This window comes from Rhinichthys klamathensis, unplaced genomic scaffold (assembly GCF_029890125.1).
Source record: "Rhinichthys klamathensis goyatoka isolate OS25496 unplaced genomic scaffold, OSU_Roscu_1.1 h1tg000237l_1, whole genome shotgun sequence".
Classification (NCBI taxonomy): Eukaryota; Metazoa; Chordata; class Actinopteri; order Cypriniformes; family Leuciscidae; genus Rhinichthys; species Rhinichthys klamathensis.
Genome location: NW_026606760.1, coordinates 150,213 through 168,997, shown reverse-complemented (window position 1 = coordinate 168,997; position 18,785 = coordinate 150,213). Strand labels below are relative to the sequence as shown.

The following is an 18,785-nucleotide window of genomic DNA, read 5'->3' as shown; positions in this document are numbered from 1 at the left end:
GCTTTAACAAAGGCTTTTTTAAAAAATCCCTATGGAGAAATTAATGGAAAAAAAAATACTTCCGGAACCAACGCCTCTGAAAAAGTGGGCGGGCACTGTTGCACTCTATTCAAAATTTGATACCTCTTTTGTGAGATTTGATTGCTGACTTGAAATATGTTATTGAAACAATCTTGAGTGACCGGAAATGTTGGTCCGTCCCCAGTAGACATGAGTGGTAACTTTATATTTATTTTCTAATGTGCAGGTGCATTACAAAGATGGTCAATGCAATATGTGTTTGAAGCTTGTGATTAGCCCGTTTCTGCAGTTCTTTTTGCTCAAAAATGACACGCATCACCTTTAAGAAAAGAGCTTATTGTAACCTCTAATTGTATTTACTCTATTGCATAAAGATGATCGCTATGAAACTTTGACCTAGACTTTAGTCAACTGGATCTAAAGAGGTAAGTCAGGTCACACTGAGACTGCTGCATGCTGGGACTCATGCTGTGTTCGTCCTGCAGGTAGAGAGCACAGCGATAGCCAACTAGAGGAAAGGGAGAGTCATCCTCCTCCGAGACTCTCTCAGAAACACCTGGACACACTGTCAGAGGAACCCGGAGACCTGTCACCACGACGCAAAGACACACCGTACCAGCACCAGCCACCATTCGGCCCGGGTAGGACCAGATCATAAGCTCATAAAATATGGAAATGTGACATGTAGGAAAAGCTTTCACTGCGATTTGCAGATTATGTTGATTTGTTGTTTGTTGGTCCTGGAACAGCATTGCTATCAACCAATCAGATTTCAAGGTTATGTTTTGGGTTAAGGTCTGTTTACATGATATTTTTTGTTCCATTTACTTCCATTCATTTTCATATGAACGCTTGGTGAACTTGAACCTGAGCATTCAGAAAATCGAAGCTAAAACCAAAAGAACCCCCAATGCCACATTCACACAGCAGCAGAATATGATTGACACGTCAACTTTGAGAACACTTTCTAGTATTATGAATGTCATCATCTTTGAGGTTTCATTTAGTCACTGCCAAATGTGGTTAAAGTTAACGGTCAATCTATAGCGCGAGAACAAAGGAGATTGACATCGGTTTGTTCAGACCGTAGGCCTATGATTCAAATACTGTACGTAAGCTGTTATGTGATGGTTTAAGAGTCACACCTGTTATGGAAAGGTATAAGCTGACGCTTGCTCAAATCTCTTCACAGGCATAAAGGTGCTGAAAAAACAAACAGACCCGTCTTCACTTTTCCAGGAGGAAGAGGAGAACAACGGAGAACGGAAAGACAGTCAGGCAGAGTAAAAATGGCTGAATGACATGAGGAAGTGACATCATTTATAATATCCTTTTGGAGCCGTTTCTTTTTTTTAAACTTGTTTATATGTAACTTTTTTTTTTTTCAATGATTAAAATAATTTGAAAGTAAATTTCATCTCGCAGGTGTTAACAATTAATATAGTTATGATGTCACTCCAAAATACTGTTCAATCCAAAACGTGGTGTCAAAACGCTGAGACTTTAAACTTTCAGTGGTTAGTAGTTCATTTTGTACGGAAGAGTATTGCATTTACTTGAGGAAAAAAAATCAACTCTGTTTATCTGTGAATGCAATACGCTTCTGTAATTTTGAGTATTTACTTTTTTTTTTTTTTTTTTTTTTTTTTTTACACACCATTGTACATTGTGGTATTGTGTTTTATTTCATGTTAACTTTCTTGTTGTTGCATTTCATAATGAGTTGTAATATAAAAAAGTAGGTAAGAAAACGGATGCTCCGTCGATGATGATTTAGCAATACATTGGGAAGAATGTGAAACCATTATTTTTGATCACTTCACGTGGAAAGAGCCTGAGGCGGCATTGATGAATCTTTCTCTGACAGAAGCAATATTTTTGTAGGTATGACGTTTTTTTATGCAGACGTCCCACACGGCTGTTATACAGCCCACCGGCTCTCTGACACGAGTGTCTGAAATGTGGGCATCATACATGTAATTAAAGCTTGATCATGCTAACCAGGGTTTGAAATGAACACCGACCAAATGTGGGTGAAAATCCACTGTGGCGGGTAACCCATATCAACACAAGCCAATTTGGTGGTTTATGATTCAGAAATTATGTTCTATCACTTTGCATGGCATCACTATCAGAGCCCTTCCCCTAAAAGGAGCCTCAAACATTTGCAAAACAATGCATATAGGGTCGCACACAGAGAACGCCACGTCTTTAATATATTCCCGCCAAGATTTTTTTTTTTTTTTTTTTTTTTTTGTCAGCCACCACTGCCAGTTTTTTTGTTGTTGTTGTTTTATGAATATCTGAACAAAAACCCGTTTTACTCTAGATTCATGCATTATTATTTTTTTATCAACACTTAATGTGGATAAGTTTCATAAAAAAAAGCAACACTTTGAGCAAAAAGCTGAGAAAATGTGTTTTTGTCAAAGACTACATCCAGATCGAATTCAGAATGATCATCGAAACAGAGTAGGCTAGATCGTGTCACCGAAAGCTTCAGTCCTGTAGCTCGCCCTGGGTCGACATTTCATTCAGTAATAGGCAGTTTTGATTTATATACTGTCTGATGATCGCGTTATTTATATGATTACATATGGCTAGTTCCTGCTTCTTATTCGCCTGTGTTATTTTGATCAGGAGGTTTCAGTACTCATTCAGAACTTAAAGACGTGTAATAGCGTCTATAGAATATAGAATTTCCGTCAATGGTGGGGAAAGAATTAAAATTCGATTCGAACACATTGTTTTCTATGACCGTATACACACTGACAGAGCCCAACTATGACTCCAACTGTTCAAAATCATTCCGCACCACAGCATCACTCACATAGGGCTAGTTTTCCATTAAAAAAACACACAAGAATTTAGGACAAATATATGTAGGCCTATGTAGTGACTTCACCCTAGGATATTGTGTATTGTGCATATTTCAGTAACAGTTTGTGGCTTGAATAGCCTAAATATACTTCATATAGCAAAGAGGAATAATATAGATCGCACTTTCTCTTTCCATTTGCTCTTTTTACAAATGCCTTAATTCAAAGTCTGACAACACTTAGTTCATTCTTGAAGTGAACTTCTGATTAGTTTCACTGGTTTGGACCGCCGCCTTGACTGGTGTGTGATAAACAACTGTCCACGGCACTTACTGTCTGCCGTTCGACAGGTTAACTCTCCGACAGAGCCCTATAGTAGTCAATAAAGAGGCCACTTTTTCCAACCCGTTCTCATAAATGTCCAAGACCTTAGGGCAAAAAGGTCAACTCTTGGCAACTATATGAGTGGTCACATAGAATTTTGTTTTTATGTCCATTTTATTTGAATGGTATCCGCAAACATTGATCGACTGTCGTAAAGCTGAAAGCAATACAATGATTCAGAATCAGATTTAATAATAAATATATTTAAATCTAAGCTGTGACTAATAATCTGGTTTATTTCTGATAGTAGTGTTTTGGCTAGTAGAAGTTCTGAAATTTAGTAGCCAAATATGCCAGTGAGTGAAAAGGTTTTTTTCAAACCCTGATGCTAACATGGCTAGTAGGTTATTTTAGATATTTTGACACACACACTGAAAATAATGAAATTATGTGAAAATAATCAGCCTTCATCACTTATAAGGTTGTGTCAGAAGAGATTTCTACATTATAACAGGGCAATTTTTAAATGCGTTTGAACAGATGAGGGCTTGTTAACAGCACCATATTCATGTTTTTTAAACATTAAATCTGTAGTAAATGTTGAACAAGTATTCCCAACAACTGTACTGTATGAATAACAAAATGTCTCAGTCTCTCATTGTTGACTTCAGTATAGCACATTTATAAAGTTTATAAAGCCTTAACAATTATAGGTTAATCTCACAAAACTAAGAAATGTCTAGGTACATTTCCCACAAAAAAATGAAATAAATTTTGTTGCATAAAAAATAGTCTTTTTTTGCATGATGACATTTTCACGACAATTAAAATTACCCTCTACAATTCATATGAATGCAAAAAAAAAACTTACATTTAACTTACAATTATTTTTTTTTACAATTATAGTATTTGTTGTACTGAATTTATGATGGTTTTAATTTTAAAGAAAAAGAAATCACACACACACACACGCACGCACGCATGCACACACACACGCGAATCCTTTGCAGCTTTGGGGACAAATGTGCATAATTATAATGAAAATAATGTCAATGCAAAAAAATGTAATGCTTCACCCTTAAAAAACAATTCTCAAGTTACATTTTCAACAGATATTCTACAGGTGTTTCTGTCATTCCTGACTACGTGAGATGCAGTCTTCTTTTTTGACGCCTTTCTGTTTAATAAACTTACTTTTTACAATTTAACCGACCCTGAGCTCAAATGTGCTTTCAACCTGTGTGTGTGAAGGTGACGACAGCAAGTGTTACATCAGCCCAAACCTCAGACCTGAAATAAGATACAAATGACAAAAATCTTGTTTTCGGCCATTTATGTCATATATAATGCAAAAAAAAAAAAAAAAAATCTGTATTTTCACATAAACATTATAAAACATGATACAGTGATTTGGTAGCATATGTTTAGCATGTTCTGAGATTCTGAGAATGGCTGTGTTCAGAAAAGCATACTACTCTTACAGTTTCTGTAGTAGTATCTTATAAAGTATGTATACAGAGCACAGTATTCTGAAATGATCTACTACATCTGCCAAATGAGCAGTATACATACACTGAATAATGTATCCCACAATGCAATGTGCTTAAATTTGACCTGTTCATTTCCAGTGTCATGAAAAGGATGCAATATTAGCTTCCAAATGTTAACACGTTTTTACACAAAACTAGATTGTAAATGCAAAATAGAGCATATTACTGTTTTAAATGTTTATTGTTACAAAATGCATCCTGTTTCACTATTTTAAACAGTACATGCTGCACAGTATTCAGTGAATAGTAAATTAGTATTTCATTCCGAACACCGCCAAATGTATGTAACATTTATTTAGACACTGTACTAAAATACTGTATGGATTTAAAGGGACACAGTTCTGTTCATTTAGAGAGCGTGATTGAAGGGACATCAACGTTGTTTGTTAAAGTGAAATATCGCCCCCTTGAGGACATGTACCTCTACTGTTAGGTAAAAATTGGCTCATGATTTCATAGGCGGCATGTTCTACTCAAATTTTACAGCTGCACATACTATACGTGTCATGCTACAATAATAAAAAAAAAAGCTCTTTATAGATTGTTCTGGAAATTGGAGGGGATAACATTCATAAGTCTACGGAGACACATCATGCCAGAATGAAGTACTTAAAATCTTCCAGTCATTCTGACCTAATGTGCCGCAAAGAGCTGGTAAGCATGACCGCATCGAGAATAAAATACGGAAACTAATTGTGGTGCAAAGGGTAGCTGCGAAATCTTTAATAAATAACGACACAGTCTACAAAAAAAATGTAAAAAGAAAAATTTACAAAAGAAAAGAAAAAACCTAATTGAACAAACAGGAAAAAGCCCGGGAAGCAAATAGGTTGCGTTTCAGGGACTTGCTAAATCCTCCTCAAGGGATGATAGAGGTCTGTCTCCAGCAATAACACAGTCGCCATGACAACACTGCACACTACCGTCTCTAGGAGTCGCTCCGTGGACATTCCGCGCGTCCGTCTGCACAATTATCCCTCCGAGCCCGAGAGTATAATAGCATTACAATACAATGAGGACAATGCTGTGTACATCATCCTGTTTCTGATTAAAAACATTCAGGCTCCGTACCGTTCGTGAGACGTCAGGCTCTTTTACCGTTCCAAGGCAGAGTTTCTGAGCTGTGTTCCTCTGATGAACCGTCACCCGGTCCCTCCAAAGGGGACTGGGAACTCTGGTCCAGAGAGTCCTGGGACGAGTGAGTCGAGTCCGTGTTGTTAATTTCATTCAGGGACTTTGACTCCGAGTCGAGACTCCCTCTGGCTGGACTGCTGCGGGACAGTGTGACTTGTGTGTTCCTCATGGACTCCTCTTCCAGGTCTGACATTCTCTCATGTTGCTTATTGGCCAACTCTGGGAAGAGACAGGAAGTGAGATCAGATCTGGGATACCATATTATCCCCGTGTGCTGAGATGAAGAGCTGTGTTATCATTTAACCTGTTAATCTCACGACAATTTATGAGATTAAAATCATGTTTGTGCTCCAAACTTACTTTATAGTGCAAGTCGAGTGTTTTAAATAACTTTCTGTGATCTGATTTGGCTTCAGATAAAAAAATCTGATAGAAAATATATTATTTTATTGTATTCTGCACATTGTGAAAGTCTATATCGATTAGCATTACATTATACATATAATCTATTATTATGAAAATACCTGACATGGCTCGAAGAACACAGGTAAATCAAATATCATTGCAATCATGTTTATTGTCTTCAAAACATCTTTATCTGCACTTTACAGCGATCTCTGATAGCTTTGTTGTGTCAGGACTTCCTGAATGTCACATGATTATGGCTCTTCTTCATGTGATCCATATATGGACTTTACTGTGCACACAGCGCCCTCAGACTGCCAGTATGAATTGAAAACACAGTATATGGCAAGCCGTTTTAGCTTTAATTGTACCCAGCCTTACTCGTCGTAATTACATTTTAGCTCTACAATATGGCAAGCCGTTTTAGCTTTAATTGTACCCAGCCTTACTCGTCGTAATTACATTTTTACTAGTAATAATTCAATTAGAGAGCTCTACAATTCAATTATTACTAGTAACAATTACAATTAGAGAGCTCTCTAATTCAATTATTACTAGTAACAATTACAATTAGAGAGCTCTCTAATTCAATTATTACTAGTAACAATTACAATTAGAGAGCTCTATAATTGAATTGTTACTAGTAAGAATTACAATTAGAGAGCTCTCTAATTCAATTCTTACTAGTAACAATTATTATTAGAGAGCTCTCTAATTCAATTATTACTAGTAAGAATTACAATTACAGAGCTCTCTAATTCAATTCTTACTAGTAACAATTGCAATTAGAGAGCTCTACAAATGAATTTTTACTAGTCATATGTCTCCATTGACTTCCATTCATTTTTAATTAGAGAGCTCTATAATTGAATTGTTACTAGTAAGAATTACAATTAGAGAGCTCTCTAATTCAATTATTACTAGTAAGAATTACAATTAGAGAGCTCTCTAATCCAATTCTTACTAGTAACAATTACAATTAGAGAGCTCTCTAATTCAATTCTTACTAGTAAGAATGCAATTGCAGAGCTCTCTAATTCAATTATTACTAGTAAGAATTACAATTAGCGAGCTCTCTAATCCAATTATTACTAGTAACAATTACAATTAGAGAGCTCTCTAATTCAATTCTTACTAGTAAGAATGCAATTACAGAGCTCTCTAATTGAATTTTTACTAGTAAAAAAACAAATTAAAGATATGTATGGCAAGCCGTTTTAGCTTAAATTGTACCCAGCCTTACTTGTAGTAATTTCATTTTTACTAGTAAAAATTTAATTAGAGAACTTTACAATTCAATTCGTACTAGTAGCAATTACAATTAGAGAGCTCTCTAATTCAATTCTTACTAGTAACAATTGCGATTAGAGAGCTCTCTAATTCGATTCTTACTAGTAAGAATGTAATTGCAGAGCTCTTTAATTGAATTAAAGAGCTCTGCAATTGCATTCTTACTAGTAAGAATTAAATTAGAGAGATCTCTAAATCAGTTTTTACTAGTAAGAATTACATTAGGAGAGCTCTTTAATGCAATTATTACTAGTAAAAACTGATTTAGAGAGCTCTCTAATTCCGTTCTTACTAGTAAGAATGCAATTGCAGAGCTCTTTAATTCAATTAGAGAGCTCTTTAATGCAATTCTTACTAGTAGGAATTCAATTAGAGAGCTCTACAATTCAATTCTTACTAGTAGCAATTACAATTAGAGAGCTCTCCAATTCAATTCTTACTAGTGAAAATACAATTAGAGAGCTCTCTAATTCAGTTATTACTAGTAACAATTACAATTGCAGAGCTCTCTAATTCAATTCTTACTAGTAACAATTCCAATTAGAGAGCTCTACAAATGAATTCTTACTAGTCATATGTCTCCATTGACTTCCATTCATTTTTAATTACAGAGCTCTTTAATTGAATTGTTACTAGTAAGAATTACAATTAGAGAGCTCTACAATTGAATTGTTACTAGTAAGAATTACCATTAGAGAGCTCTCTAATTCAATTGTTACTAGTAACAATTCCATTAGAGAGCTCTCTAATCCAATTATGACTAGTAACAATTACAATTAGAGAGCTCTCTAATTCAATTCTTACTAGTAACAATTTAATTGTAGAGCTCTCTAATTGAATTGTTACTAGTAACAATTACAATTAAAGAGCTCTGTAATTGAATTATAGAGCTCTCTAATTGCATTCTTACTAGTAACAATTCAATTAGAGAGCTCTCTAATGCAATTGTTACTAGTAAGAATTACAATTAGAGAGCTCTCTAATTCAATTCTTACTAGTAACAACTCAATTGCAGAGCTCTTTAATTCAATTAGAGAGCTCTCTATTTCAATTGTTACTAGTAAGAATGCAATTGTAGAGCTCTCTAATTGAATTATTACTAGTAAGAATTCCAATTAGAGAGCTCTCTAATCCAATTATTACTAGTAACAATTATAATGAGAGAGCTCTCTAATTCAGTTGTTACTAGTAAGAATGCAATTGCAGAGCTCTCTAATTCAATTACAGAGCTCTCCAATTATACATATCTTTAATTCGTTTTTTACTAGTAAAAATTCAATTAGAGAGCTCTCTAATTGTAATTGTTACTAGTAAGAATTGAATTAGAGAGCTCTCTAATTGTAATTGTTACTAGTAAGAATTGGATTAGAGAGCTCTCTAATTGTAATTCTTACTAGTAATAATTGAATTAGAGAGCTCTCTAATTGTAATTCTTACTAGTAACAATTCAATTATAGAGCTCTCTAATTAAAAATGAATGGAAGTCAATGGAGACATATGACTAGTAAAAATTCATTTGTAGAGCTCTCTATTTGCAATTGTTACTAGTAAGAATTGAATTAGAGAGCTCTGTAATTGTAATTCTTACTAGTAATAATTGAATTAGAGAGCTCTCTAATAATAATTGTTACTAGTAAGAATTGAATTAGAGAGCTCTCTAATTGTAATTGTTACTAGTAAGAATTGAATTAGAGAGCTCTCTAATTGTAATTGTTACTAGTAATAATTGAATTAGAGAGCTCTCTAATTGTAATTGTTACTAGTAATAATCGAATTAGAGAGCTCTCTAATTGTAATTGTTACTAGTAAGAATTGAATTGTAGAGCTCTCTAATTGAATTATTACTAGTAAAAATGTAATTACGACGAGTAAGGCTGGGTACAATTAAAGCTAAAACGGCTTGCCATAGATATGTATAATTGCAGAGCTCTGTAATTGAATTAAAGAGCTCTGCAATTGCATTCTTACTAGTAACAACTGAATTAGAGAGCTCTCTAATTGAATTAAAGAGCTCTGCAATTGAGTTGTTACTAGTAAGAATTGAATTAGAGAGCTCTATAATTGAATTGTTACTAGTAAGAATGCAATTAGAGAGCTCTATAATTAAATTACAGAGCTCTTTAATTGTAATTGTTACTAGTAACAATTCAATTAGAGAGCTCTACAATCAAATTGTTACTAGTAAGAATTGAATTAGAGAGCTCTCTAATTGTAATTGTTACTAGTCATAATTGGATTAGAGAGCTCTCTAATGGAATTGTTACTAGTAACAATTGAATTAGAGAGCTCTCTAATGGTCATTCTTACTAGTAACAATTCAATTGTAGAGCTCTCTAATTGTAATTCTTACTAGTAACAATTCAATTAAAGAGCTCTGTAATTAAAAATGAATGGAAGTCAATGGAGACATATGACTAGTAAGAATTCATTTGTAGAGCTCTCTAATTGGAATTGTTACTAGTAAGAATTGAATTAGAGAGCTCTGCAATTGTAATTGTTACTAGTAATAACTGAATTAGAGAGCTCTCTAATTGTATTTTCACTAGTAAGAATTGAATTAGAGAGCTCTCTAATTGTAATTGCTACTAGTAAGAATTGAATTGTAGAGCTCTCTAATTGAATTAAAGAGCTCTGCAATTGCATTCTTACTAGTAAGAACTGAATTAGAGAGCTCTCTAAATCAGTTTTTACTAGTAATAATTGCATTAAAGAGCTCTCCTAATGTAATTCTTACTAGTAAAAACTGATTTAGAGAGCTCTCTAATTTAATTCTTACTAGTAAGAATGCAATTGCAGAGCTCTTTAATTGAATTAAAGAGCTCTGCAATTACATTCTTACTAGTAAGAATCGAATTAGAGAGCTCTCTAATCGCAATTGTTACTAGTAAGAATTGAATTAGAGAGCTCTCTAATTGTAATTGCTACTAGTACGAATTGAATTGTAAAGTTCTCTAATTAAATTTTTACTAGTAAAAATTAAATTACAACAAGTAAGGCTGGGTACAATTTAAGCTAAAACGGCTTGCCATACTACAATTCAATTCTTACTAGTAACAATTACAATTAGAGAGCTCTCTAATTCAATTATTACTAGTAACAATTACAATTGCAGAGCTCTCTAATTCAATTATTACTAGTAACAATTACAATTAGAGAGCTCTACAAATGAATTCTTACTAGTCATATGTCTCCATTGACTTCCATTCATTTTTAATTACAGAGCTCTCTAATTGAATTGTTACTAGCAACAATTCCAATTAGAGAGCTCTACAATTCAATTGTTACTAGTAAGAATTACAATTAGAGAGCTCTCTAATTCAATTCTTACTAGTAACAATTCAATTAGAGAGCTCTCTAATTCAATTCTTACTAGTAACAATTCAATTAGAGAGCTCTCTAATTGAATTTTTACTAGTAAAAAAAAACAAATTAAAGATATGTATAATTGCAGAGCTCTGTAATTGAATTAAAGAGCTCTGCAATTGCATTCTTACTAGTAACAATTGAATTAGAGAGCTATTGTAATTTATTCTAAGAGTGCATGTTGACTGTATAGAAACACGAACAGATGCGTGCACACCTTGAACAGACAGCTCTTTCCAGCGCTCCTTGTTGTTCTGGATGATCTCAGAGAGCAGGTGTCGGACATGTTTCAGGTCGATGCCGCACAGAGAGTAGTCTGTAGTGGCTCCCTGCTCCTCGTTGGAACCCCGGCCGCTGTGTCTCTGTACCGCCTCCACCACCGCGGCTGAGCCCCGACCCGTCAAACTGCACCACACGAGCAGATTACAGACAGATTATCATCCCTGAATCAAACACCTTTACCCTGATGAACATGTGACCATCACCTCACCTTGACCTGCGGACACCCCCAGATTTTACAGCTTCCTCTATGAGAGGACTAATAATCTTCTCTGTGGTGTCGACCAGAACAGAGAACGTGGGTTCGACGATAAAATCGATGAACCCTTTGAAGGAAAAACAATGTTGTTTGTTTAGAAGCCTTTGCCATTCATTTAACCAGCTAGAAACTCATTAGAAATAATGGGTTTTGATTCAATCAAGACACCTGTAGTTATTGTGTCATTAAATCAAACCACATTTATTTTATGAGCTCCATTAAATATTACAAGAGAGCATGTTATTGTCTCAGCAGCCTCTTGATGGCAGTAAAGAACTGAACATGACTGGACTGAAGGCACGTCTGTATGGATATGTTCATAACAGCATAGTTCATAACAGCATTTCTACAGTATTAATATGCACATTTTGCATAGAATACATGGATGTTCATGAGTGATGATCATATCTTGCAAAAAAAAGATACTTGACATTTATTTATCTATTTATTTTTATTGCTATCCTGAAAAGTCTAAAATAAATTTATATATAAAAAAAATTATAATAATATATATATATATATATATATATATGCACAATAGAGAAATGAAAAACAATATTATTCAATTTACAAAGTATTACTATTACTGTTCAAATTGATTAAGTTGTGGATTTAAAGAATGTAAAGGTTAAAGATCAGAAAAAGTAGCATTCTGTAAAAAAATAATTATTCTATGAAATTCTGATATTGCTTCTAGTTCATCAACCTTGAAAATAGAAGGTCAAGTTGAGTGTATTGCATTGTGGGATACAGTATTCCATGCAGTGTGCTTCTTTTGGCAAATGTATCAGATTGTCTGTGTATTCCCTGCATAAAATTGACCAAGTAAGCAAGCATACAGTATATACTGCAGAGATAATAGAAGTAGTATGTGAGTGCTGTTCCACACATGGCCTTGGCTATCAGAGATCACATGTGAATGTGTGTGTAAGCTTTACCTATCTGAGACTGGGCAATCATGGTGGCTTTCCGGTCACATAGTGGAGAGAACGGCAGCCCTAGTTCTGCCTCCTTGTCACCCTGCAGAGACAATAAAAGAATCAGAAAGAATTACTCATACTGGTTCAAAGCCTTGTGAACAGTCTAATAAAACGTTCCACTTCCCTCTTTGTTCTTAAAAAGCCAAACAGACAGAGACATCATGTTCCCATGATTTCTGAGCCAACAGGATTTTCACTCAAAAATCGCTTTTCAGAAAGTTTTCACAAACAAAGTATGTTTTTTGACTGGAAGGTGTATGTTTAATTTAAAAATATAATTTATAATTTTGATAACCTACTAACCTACAGTCATCTGCATAAGCTCTTCGATGGATTCGAACTTTCTCCTACAGTTCACCCAGATAATGTTTGTGTCTGTAGTAAGTGTGTATCTCTGGGAGTTCTGCTTGTGTTATTGGAGATAAATATTATGATGCGTGTACCTGTCTGAAGAACTCCTCCATAAGGGCTTGTGTCCAGCGGTAGTGCAGCTTCCAGCCCTTAGCAGGGTGACTGATATCAGCCGCGTGCAGCATCAGGGACAGCACTTTAGCCTTGTCTATTCTGATAGACACACATTCATCACAGCTTCATCAGTCAGATACAAAGATAGAAAGTTTGTAAAAAAAATTATGAATCCATAAATTACATACACATTCGCAAACAAAGGACATGGGAGGATCGTGTCTTAAAGGGGTCATATAATGGTACATGCACTTTTACAAGTTGATTGTACTGAAATGTGTGTTGGCAGTGCCTGTACACAACCATCATAAAATGATAAAAATCCATCCAGTGTTTTTGTTTTAATCTCCTTATATGTTTTCCCCTGCCTCAAATCAAGCCGTTCGACCTTGTGACGTCACACGCTCGGAAGCCCCTCCCACGATTGTTGATTGACAGCAATGTTTCAACACAGACCCGCCCTCGCTCGTGAGCAAGCTGTCAATCATAGTCTGCGCGGACCGGCGCGGTCATTGTTGATATGCTGGAGCACTGTCTATGAGCAGAATGGCGCCTAAGCGATTGTGGTGTTCTGTTCTTGGGTGTAATAACGAACACAGCAGATGTTTCATTTTATGAAATGTTTCATTCGTTTCATTCAGATGTTTCATTCAGATGTTTCAGATGTTGACATTTTAATGTTCCTAAATCCGAACCGCTGAAGACGCAGTGGCTGAGTTTGTTTTCGAAGGGAATATTCCCCACGAGCAACGTCAATGCTCTCATGTTTGCCGAATCATTTCTCACCAGACTGCTTTATAAACGAGGGTCAGTATAAAGCTGGTTTTGCTAAGAAGCTGCTCATGAAAAAAGGATCGGTACTATTCGTGTTCCTGCTGAACCTCTAGAACAACTGAAGTGAGTGTAACGTTTTATTAAACTTTATATTAATATTTATATTAATCTTTGCAAATCGCTAGCTGCACGCTTCACAATGAATGCGTCTAAGGTTTACACTCAGGGTACATTACGGCATGTTTTCTATGTATGATGTTCTCAATATAATTCATAATCCCACGTTTATACTGAACAACGCGTTATGGTTATTGTGTTATTGTGTTACAAATGGTGTACGCACAGAACAGAGAGGCGGGGTGAGCAAAGCTCATTATCATTTAAAAGTCATATGCACTGAAACGGCGTGCTGAAAACAGAGCTGTTTTTGACCAGGTAAAATAAGTGTTTTCTTACAATACTAATGAGAATTTGTAATTTGTATATTACAAACTTTTAATTTAGACCCTAAATAATCATACTAGCTTGTACAAAAATGGCATTATATGGCCCCTTTAAGGCCCCGATATACTTCAAGCTAAATCAAAGAACAAACTGGTGTAACATAATTTCGAACAAAATCAGACCAAAACGAAGTTTGTTTCTTTGACGTGGAAATCTTCGCCAGTTCATTTGACGTCTGCGAGTGAAAACATGAACACACTGGAGAGTCGTTTAGAGTAAATGTTGTTGTAATTCTAATTGAAAGAGACTGTTTTTTTTTCCATGTTTAATACTGTAAAGCTGCTTGATTTTAAGCAATCTATTGTATAAAGTGGTTTATAAATAAACGTGACGTGACTTTACCAGAGTACCGAATTGCGGAGCTTATGCAAACATCCACATCTCTATGATCAGATGCTTTCGGTGTTCGATGTTCTCTCACTGCTGTCATCTTTGTTGCGTGTTTATTTTGTTATTGAAAGGACAGTGCGCTGCACATATTTACAAATTCATCTAGTCGGCGCTCTCAGCAGCGTCGGGATGTTCGCTAACAGTATACCGCTGCTCATGTAGTATTTCCAACTTCTTTTCACCCCAAAGCGAAAAATGAAAACAAACAAAAAAACTTTACAGTGAGTATATCGTGGCCTTTAATGACATCATCATCCTCTCTGTCTGTCTCTGTTTCTCTACAATTTGCAATAAAGTAGATTTAGCTACTAATACCCAAGTCAGTTTGGAGAAAAAAGAATATGCCAAAGGTACTAATAACAAATGTATTTCCTACCAAATACAATATATATGCAAATCTAATAAAATTTTAGATATTGTGAAATGGTCAAAACATGTGGCACTGAAGACTGCAGTAATGATGCTGAAAGTTCAGCTTTGTCAGCACAGGAATAAATAACATTTTAAAATATATTAAAATAGAAAACAAATATTTTAAATTATAATATTATTGCACAATATTACCGATCATATTTGATCATATAAATGCAGCTTTGTTGAGAATAAGAGACTTTTTTGAACTGCACTTTTACTTTACGGTCTGTTGGCTATATTATGTAAATTTGTCTTTGGCACTTACAAAAAAAAAAAGTCCACAATTAAAAGACAGACAGAAATAGACTAGGCAGACATAAAATGAATTTAAAAATAAACTTTAAATGTGATATTTAAGACGTCAAGAGTCTTAAAATAACTAGTTGAAGTCCTGTTCAAAATCATTTCTGCCAACAAAAAGGATTTCTTGCATTAGAAGCACACATTTGAAATGCGAAATGAAGTGGAAGAATGTCCTCATAGATCTGAAATGCTTTTTGTCCCATGAATTGGGAAAATAGATCCTGGAGTTCTAGTTAGTTTCTTTCCAATAATTTGATGAGCCTGTGTTTAATGATCTGTTTGGAGCTTGACGGACACAAGAACAAAAAATAATGAATAAGCTATAGAAAACTTTAGCAGTTGACACATTTATTTAATCACAGAATACTGTAAGTCATACCACCCCGGTTCTAATGGGTGCTCCGCAACACTCGTTCATTAACACCCTCGTGTTCACAAGCGCTTAGAGAGAACAGCAGGGGCGTCACTCACCCCTCCGGCTGCTGCAGTGTGTTCCTCATGGTCTTGATCTGCTGGAAATGGCAGGACATATCTGTGCTCATGACCATCTCGATCACCAGCGTCCGCAGCTCCCTGTGGGAAGCACAACACAGCGGCTCATCAGAACTCAAAGCACATGCACTTAACAGATCCTCCATCCGCAGAACGGGACGTCCGAGGACAGTGTTTCCAAGCGTTGAGTGTCAAACCCCAGCGTACCTCCAGTCATCTTTTGAGAGGTTGACCAGGATGTTCATCTCATCCTCTTGCATGAGTCTGTAGGCTGCGCTCACATGGTGGTTTTCCAGAACCGAGCGATCGTTGTACAGGATGGCCACTTCTGATCTGTGCAGAAGCAAAGGAAGAGGAGTCAAAAATATGTTCCAATATATGTTCCAATTACTTTGACACCTTTATGCCATTGCAGTAACTTTTTAAAAGGTTAGTACACCAAAAAAAAAATTTTCCCTTCATGATTTATTCACTTTCATGTCATTCCAAGTCTGTATGACTTTCTTTCTCTCGTGGAACACAAAAGATGTTCTGCAATATTTGAAAGCTTATTGTCACCAGGGGCTGTCAAGCTTCAAAAGACAAAAAAATAAATAAATCCACCATAAAAATAGCTTGAAAGTAGATATGACTCATGCAGTACCTTTCAAGTCTTTTGAAGCTTTGTGTGGTGAAAAGAACGACATTTAAATGTTCTTTTTCACTGAAGATATTGCTTAGTTTTTCAAAACAGTCATGTGACACACAAGAACCAATTGCATTTGGCATCATTGATGTCAAACTTGGGATGACAGGTCTAAAAGGGCCACTTTTAAATTGAACACAAGGTCTTGGTTGCACTTGTACATATTCAATTTGTTTTTTGCATATTTATAATTTTGGTAATGGTGCAATGGCACAATTTGCACATGAGCTTGCAATTTTAGTGTTGGTTGGTTTGGGTCACTATATACTTTCATTGTATGGAGCTCGGACATTTTCAGATTTCCAGCTTTTGTGTGCCATGTAAAAAAGAAAAAAGAAAGAGGAGTCAAAATGGATTTATAAAGATAAAAAAAAGAAAACCATATGTGCCGTATGTTCTTTTTTTTTTAAGAAAACCATATGTGCTGGTGCTTTAACAAAGAAAAAGAAATTGTATGCTTACGTGAAGAACCTGTATCGTAACAAAAACTCTTACATACCGTTAAAAAATTTGAGGTTGGTAAGATTTTTTTATGTTTTTGAAAAAGAAATCTCTTATGCTCACCAAAGATGCATTTATTTGATCAGAAATACAGTAAACAATATAGTAATATGGGGGGTTTTCTATTTGATTATATTTCAAAATGTAATTTATTCCTGTGATGCAAAGCTGAATTTTCAGCATCATTACTCCAGTCTTCAGTGTAACATGATCCTTCAGAAATCATTCTAATATGCTGATATTTTGTAGCATTATAAATGTCTTTACTGATACTGACTTTAAAAACTTTACTGATACTGACTTAAAAAAGCGCATCAATACGGAGCCCCCAAAGGGACATGATGAAAAAGATATGAGATGGGAGGGAAAATTATTTGTCAATGCTTTGCATTCTCTCGCAAATGTTTTGCGTTCCCTCAATAAACTTTCATTCGCTCGCAAAATGTTTGTGTTCCCCCGAGGAACTTTGCTTTTACTCGCAAAGAACACAAAGGTTTTGCAAGCGAAAGCAAACGTTTTTGTGATGGAACGCAGAGTTTCTCGGGGAAACGCAAAACATTTGCGAGAGACTTCATATTTTCCCTCCCATCTCATATTTTTCCCCTTAGGGGCTCCGTACCTCAAGAACCCTATATAGCCAAAAAAAAAAAAAAAGTTTCTCTATAAGAACAGGGGTTATTTGTCTGAACCAAAAGTCCTGAAGAACTCTACTATATCTTACTGTAAGTTCCTGCCAGTCAGTATCCAACTTTTCGCTTTTCCACACAAATATATTTCTGAGAAAATCGCTTTTATTCAGTGAGTGTCAGACAGTACTCAGGAGATTTACTTTTCATTCACTTGAGGAGTAAATCTGAAGTGAACTACAAGACAAGGTGAAACATCAGCTGTAATCAGAGACATTAAGAGTAATGGCTCCATTTTCCCCATCACACAAGCCTTGTCTCCCACAATTCACTGATGATGGAGCGCTCCTCCAAAATCACTGTATACTGCAGATCTGTCCTTGCCATCGGTGCAAGTGCTGTGATGTACTTCTTCGAAGAATGATGTCTGCTATGGGCTGTCATGCAAAATGACGTCTGCTCTGCTGTAAAAAGATCTCAAGGATCCTTGGGCATGTATTAATGTGAATAAGATGTGCGGCCTGACGTGAACCAACACAGAGCAACAACAACATGAACGTAGATTCTGACGTAGATTCTGCCACTGAAGATTAATTGAAAACATGATAAATTCCGCTCTCAGCCCCACGATAGCCCACCACAAGGAAGATAAACTGTGTTAGAAATATGACCAGTGGATTCTCTCTCTCTCTATTATAAATAAACACACACTCTCACACACACCTACGCAGGCAGCATTCTAATGCATCACAGATACATTCAATTGGTTCCAAATGGTAGGTAGAATCATTATGTTTCTGAGATTCTGAGACAGTATCACATCATGCATCCTTCACAGAGAAGGCAATTCCATAATGCATTGTGATAAACTTGCATAAGTACAAATATCCATCACCCAATTGGTGGGTAAAGCTAAATAAATGATATTTATAAATATTAATGATACATACAAATATTATAAATATTTTATAAATATGAATAAATGTCAAATGAGAGTATTTTTATAAATATAATATATATACAGTATATATATATATATAAATAAATGTATATATTAAATATTAATTATATAAGTGTTGATTAATAATGGGAAAATGTTTAAATAGATTAAAAAAAACTTAATAAAAAATAACTTTTTAAAATATAAAATCAACAATAATTCTGTTTGTACTGAGAAAAAAAACAGTTTAGGTACTAAATATAAGCT

The 18,785-nt window shown here is 35.1% G+C and overlaps 2 protein-coding genes across 4 annotated transcripts in view; one reads left to right on the top strand and one right to left on the bottom strand.

The window, feature by feature from the left end:
* The window catches only part of ppp1r1c (protein phosphatase 1, regulatory (inhibitor) subunit 1C), a 33,617-nt gene extending 32,184 nt beyond the window's left edge, over nt 1–1,433 (top strand). Inside the window, exons 6-7 of the mRNA XM_056265680.1 lie at nt 507–662; nt 1,214–1,433. Coding sequence (XP_056121655.1) covers nt 507–662; nt 1,214–1,308 — 251 coding nt within the window. The 3' untranslated portion in view covers nt 1,309–1,433. The remainder of the gene's footprint in view (nt 1–506; nt 663–1,213) is intronic.
* A 4,062-nt stretch (nt 1,434–5,495) lies between these two features.
* pde1a (phosphodiesterase 1A, calmodulin-dependent) overlaps nt 5,496–18,785 on the bottom strand; it is a 91,855-nt gene continuing 78,565 nt past the window's right edge. For all 3 annotated transcript variants that reach the window (XM_056265646.1, XM_056265645.1, XM_056265647.1), the window contains 7 exons: nt 15,974–16,099; nt 15,746–15,847; nt 12,868–12,988; nt 12,383–12,464; nt 11,397–11,511; nt 11,124–11,311; nt 5,496–6,067 (listed from right to left, as the gene is read on the bottom strand). In XM_056265646.1, the coding sequence (XP_056121621.1) occupies nt 5,799–6,067; nt 11,124–11,311; nt 11,397–11,511; nt 12,383–12,464; nt 12,868–12,988; nt 15,746–15,847; nt 15,974–16,099 (1,003 nt within the window). In that variant the 3' untranslated portion in view covers nt 5,496–5,798. The remainder of the gene's footprint in view (nt 6,068–11,123; nt 11,312–11,396; nt 11,512–12,382; nt 12,465–12,867; nt 12,989–15,745; nt 15,848–15,973; nt 16,100–18,785) is intronic.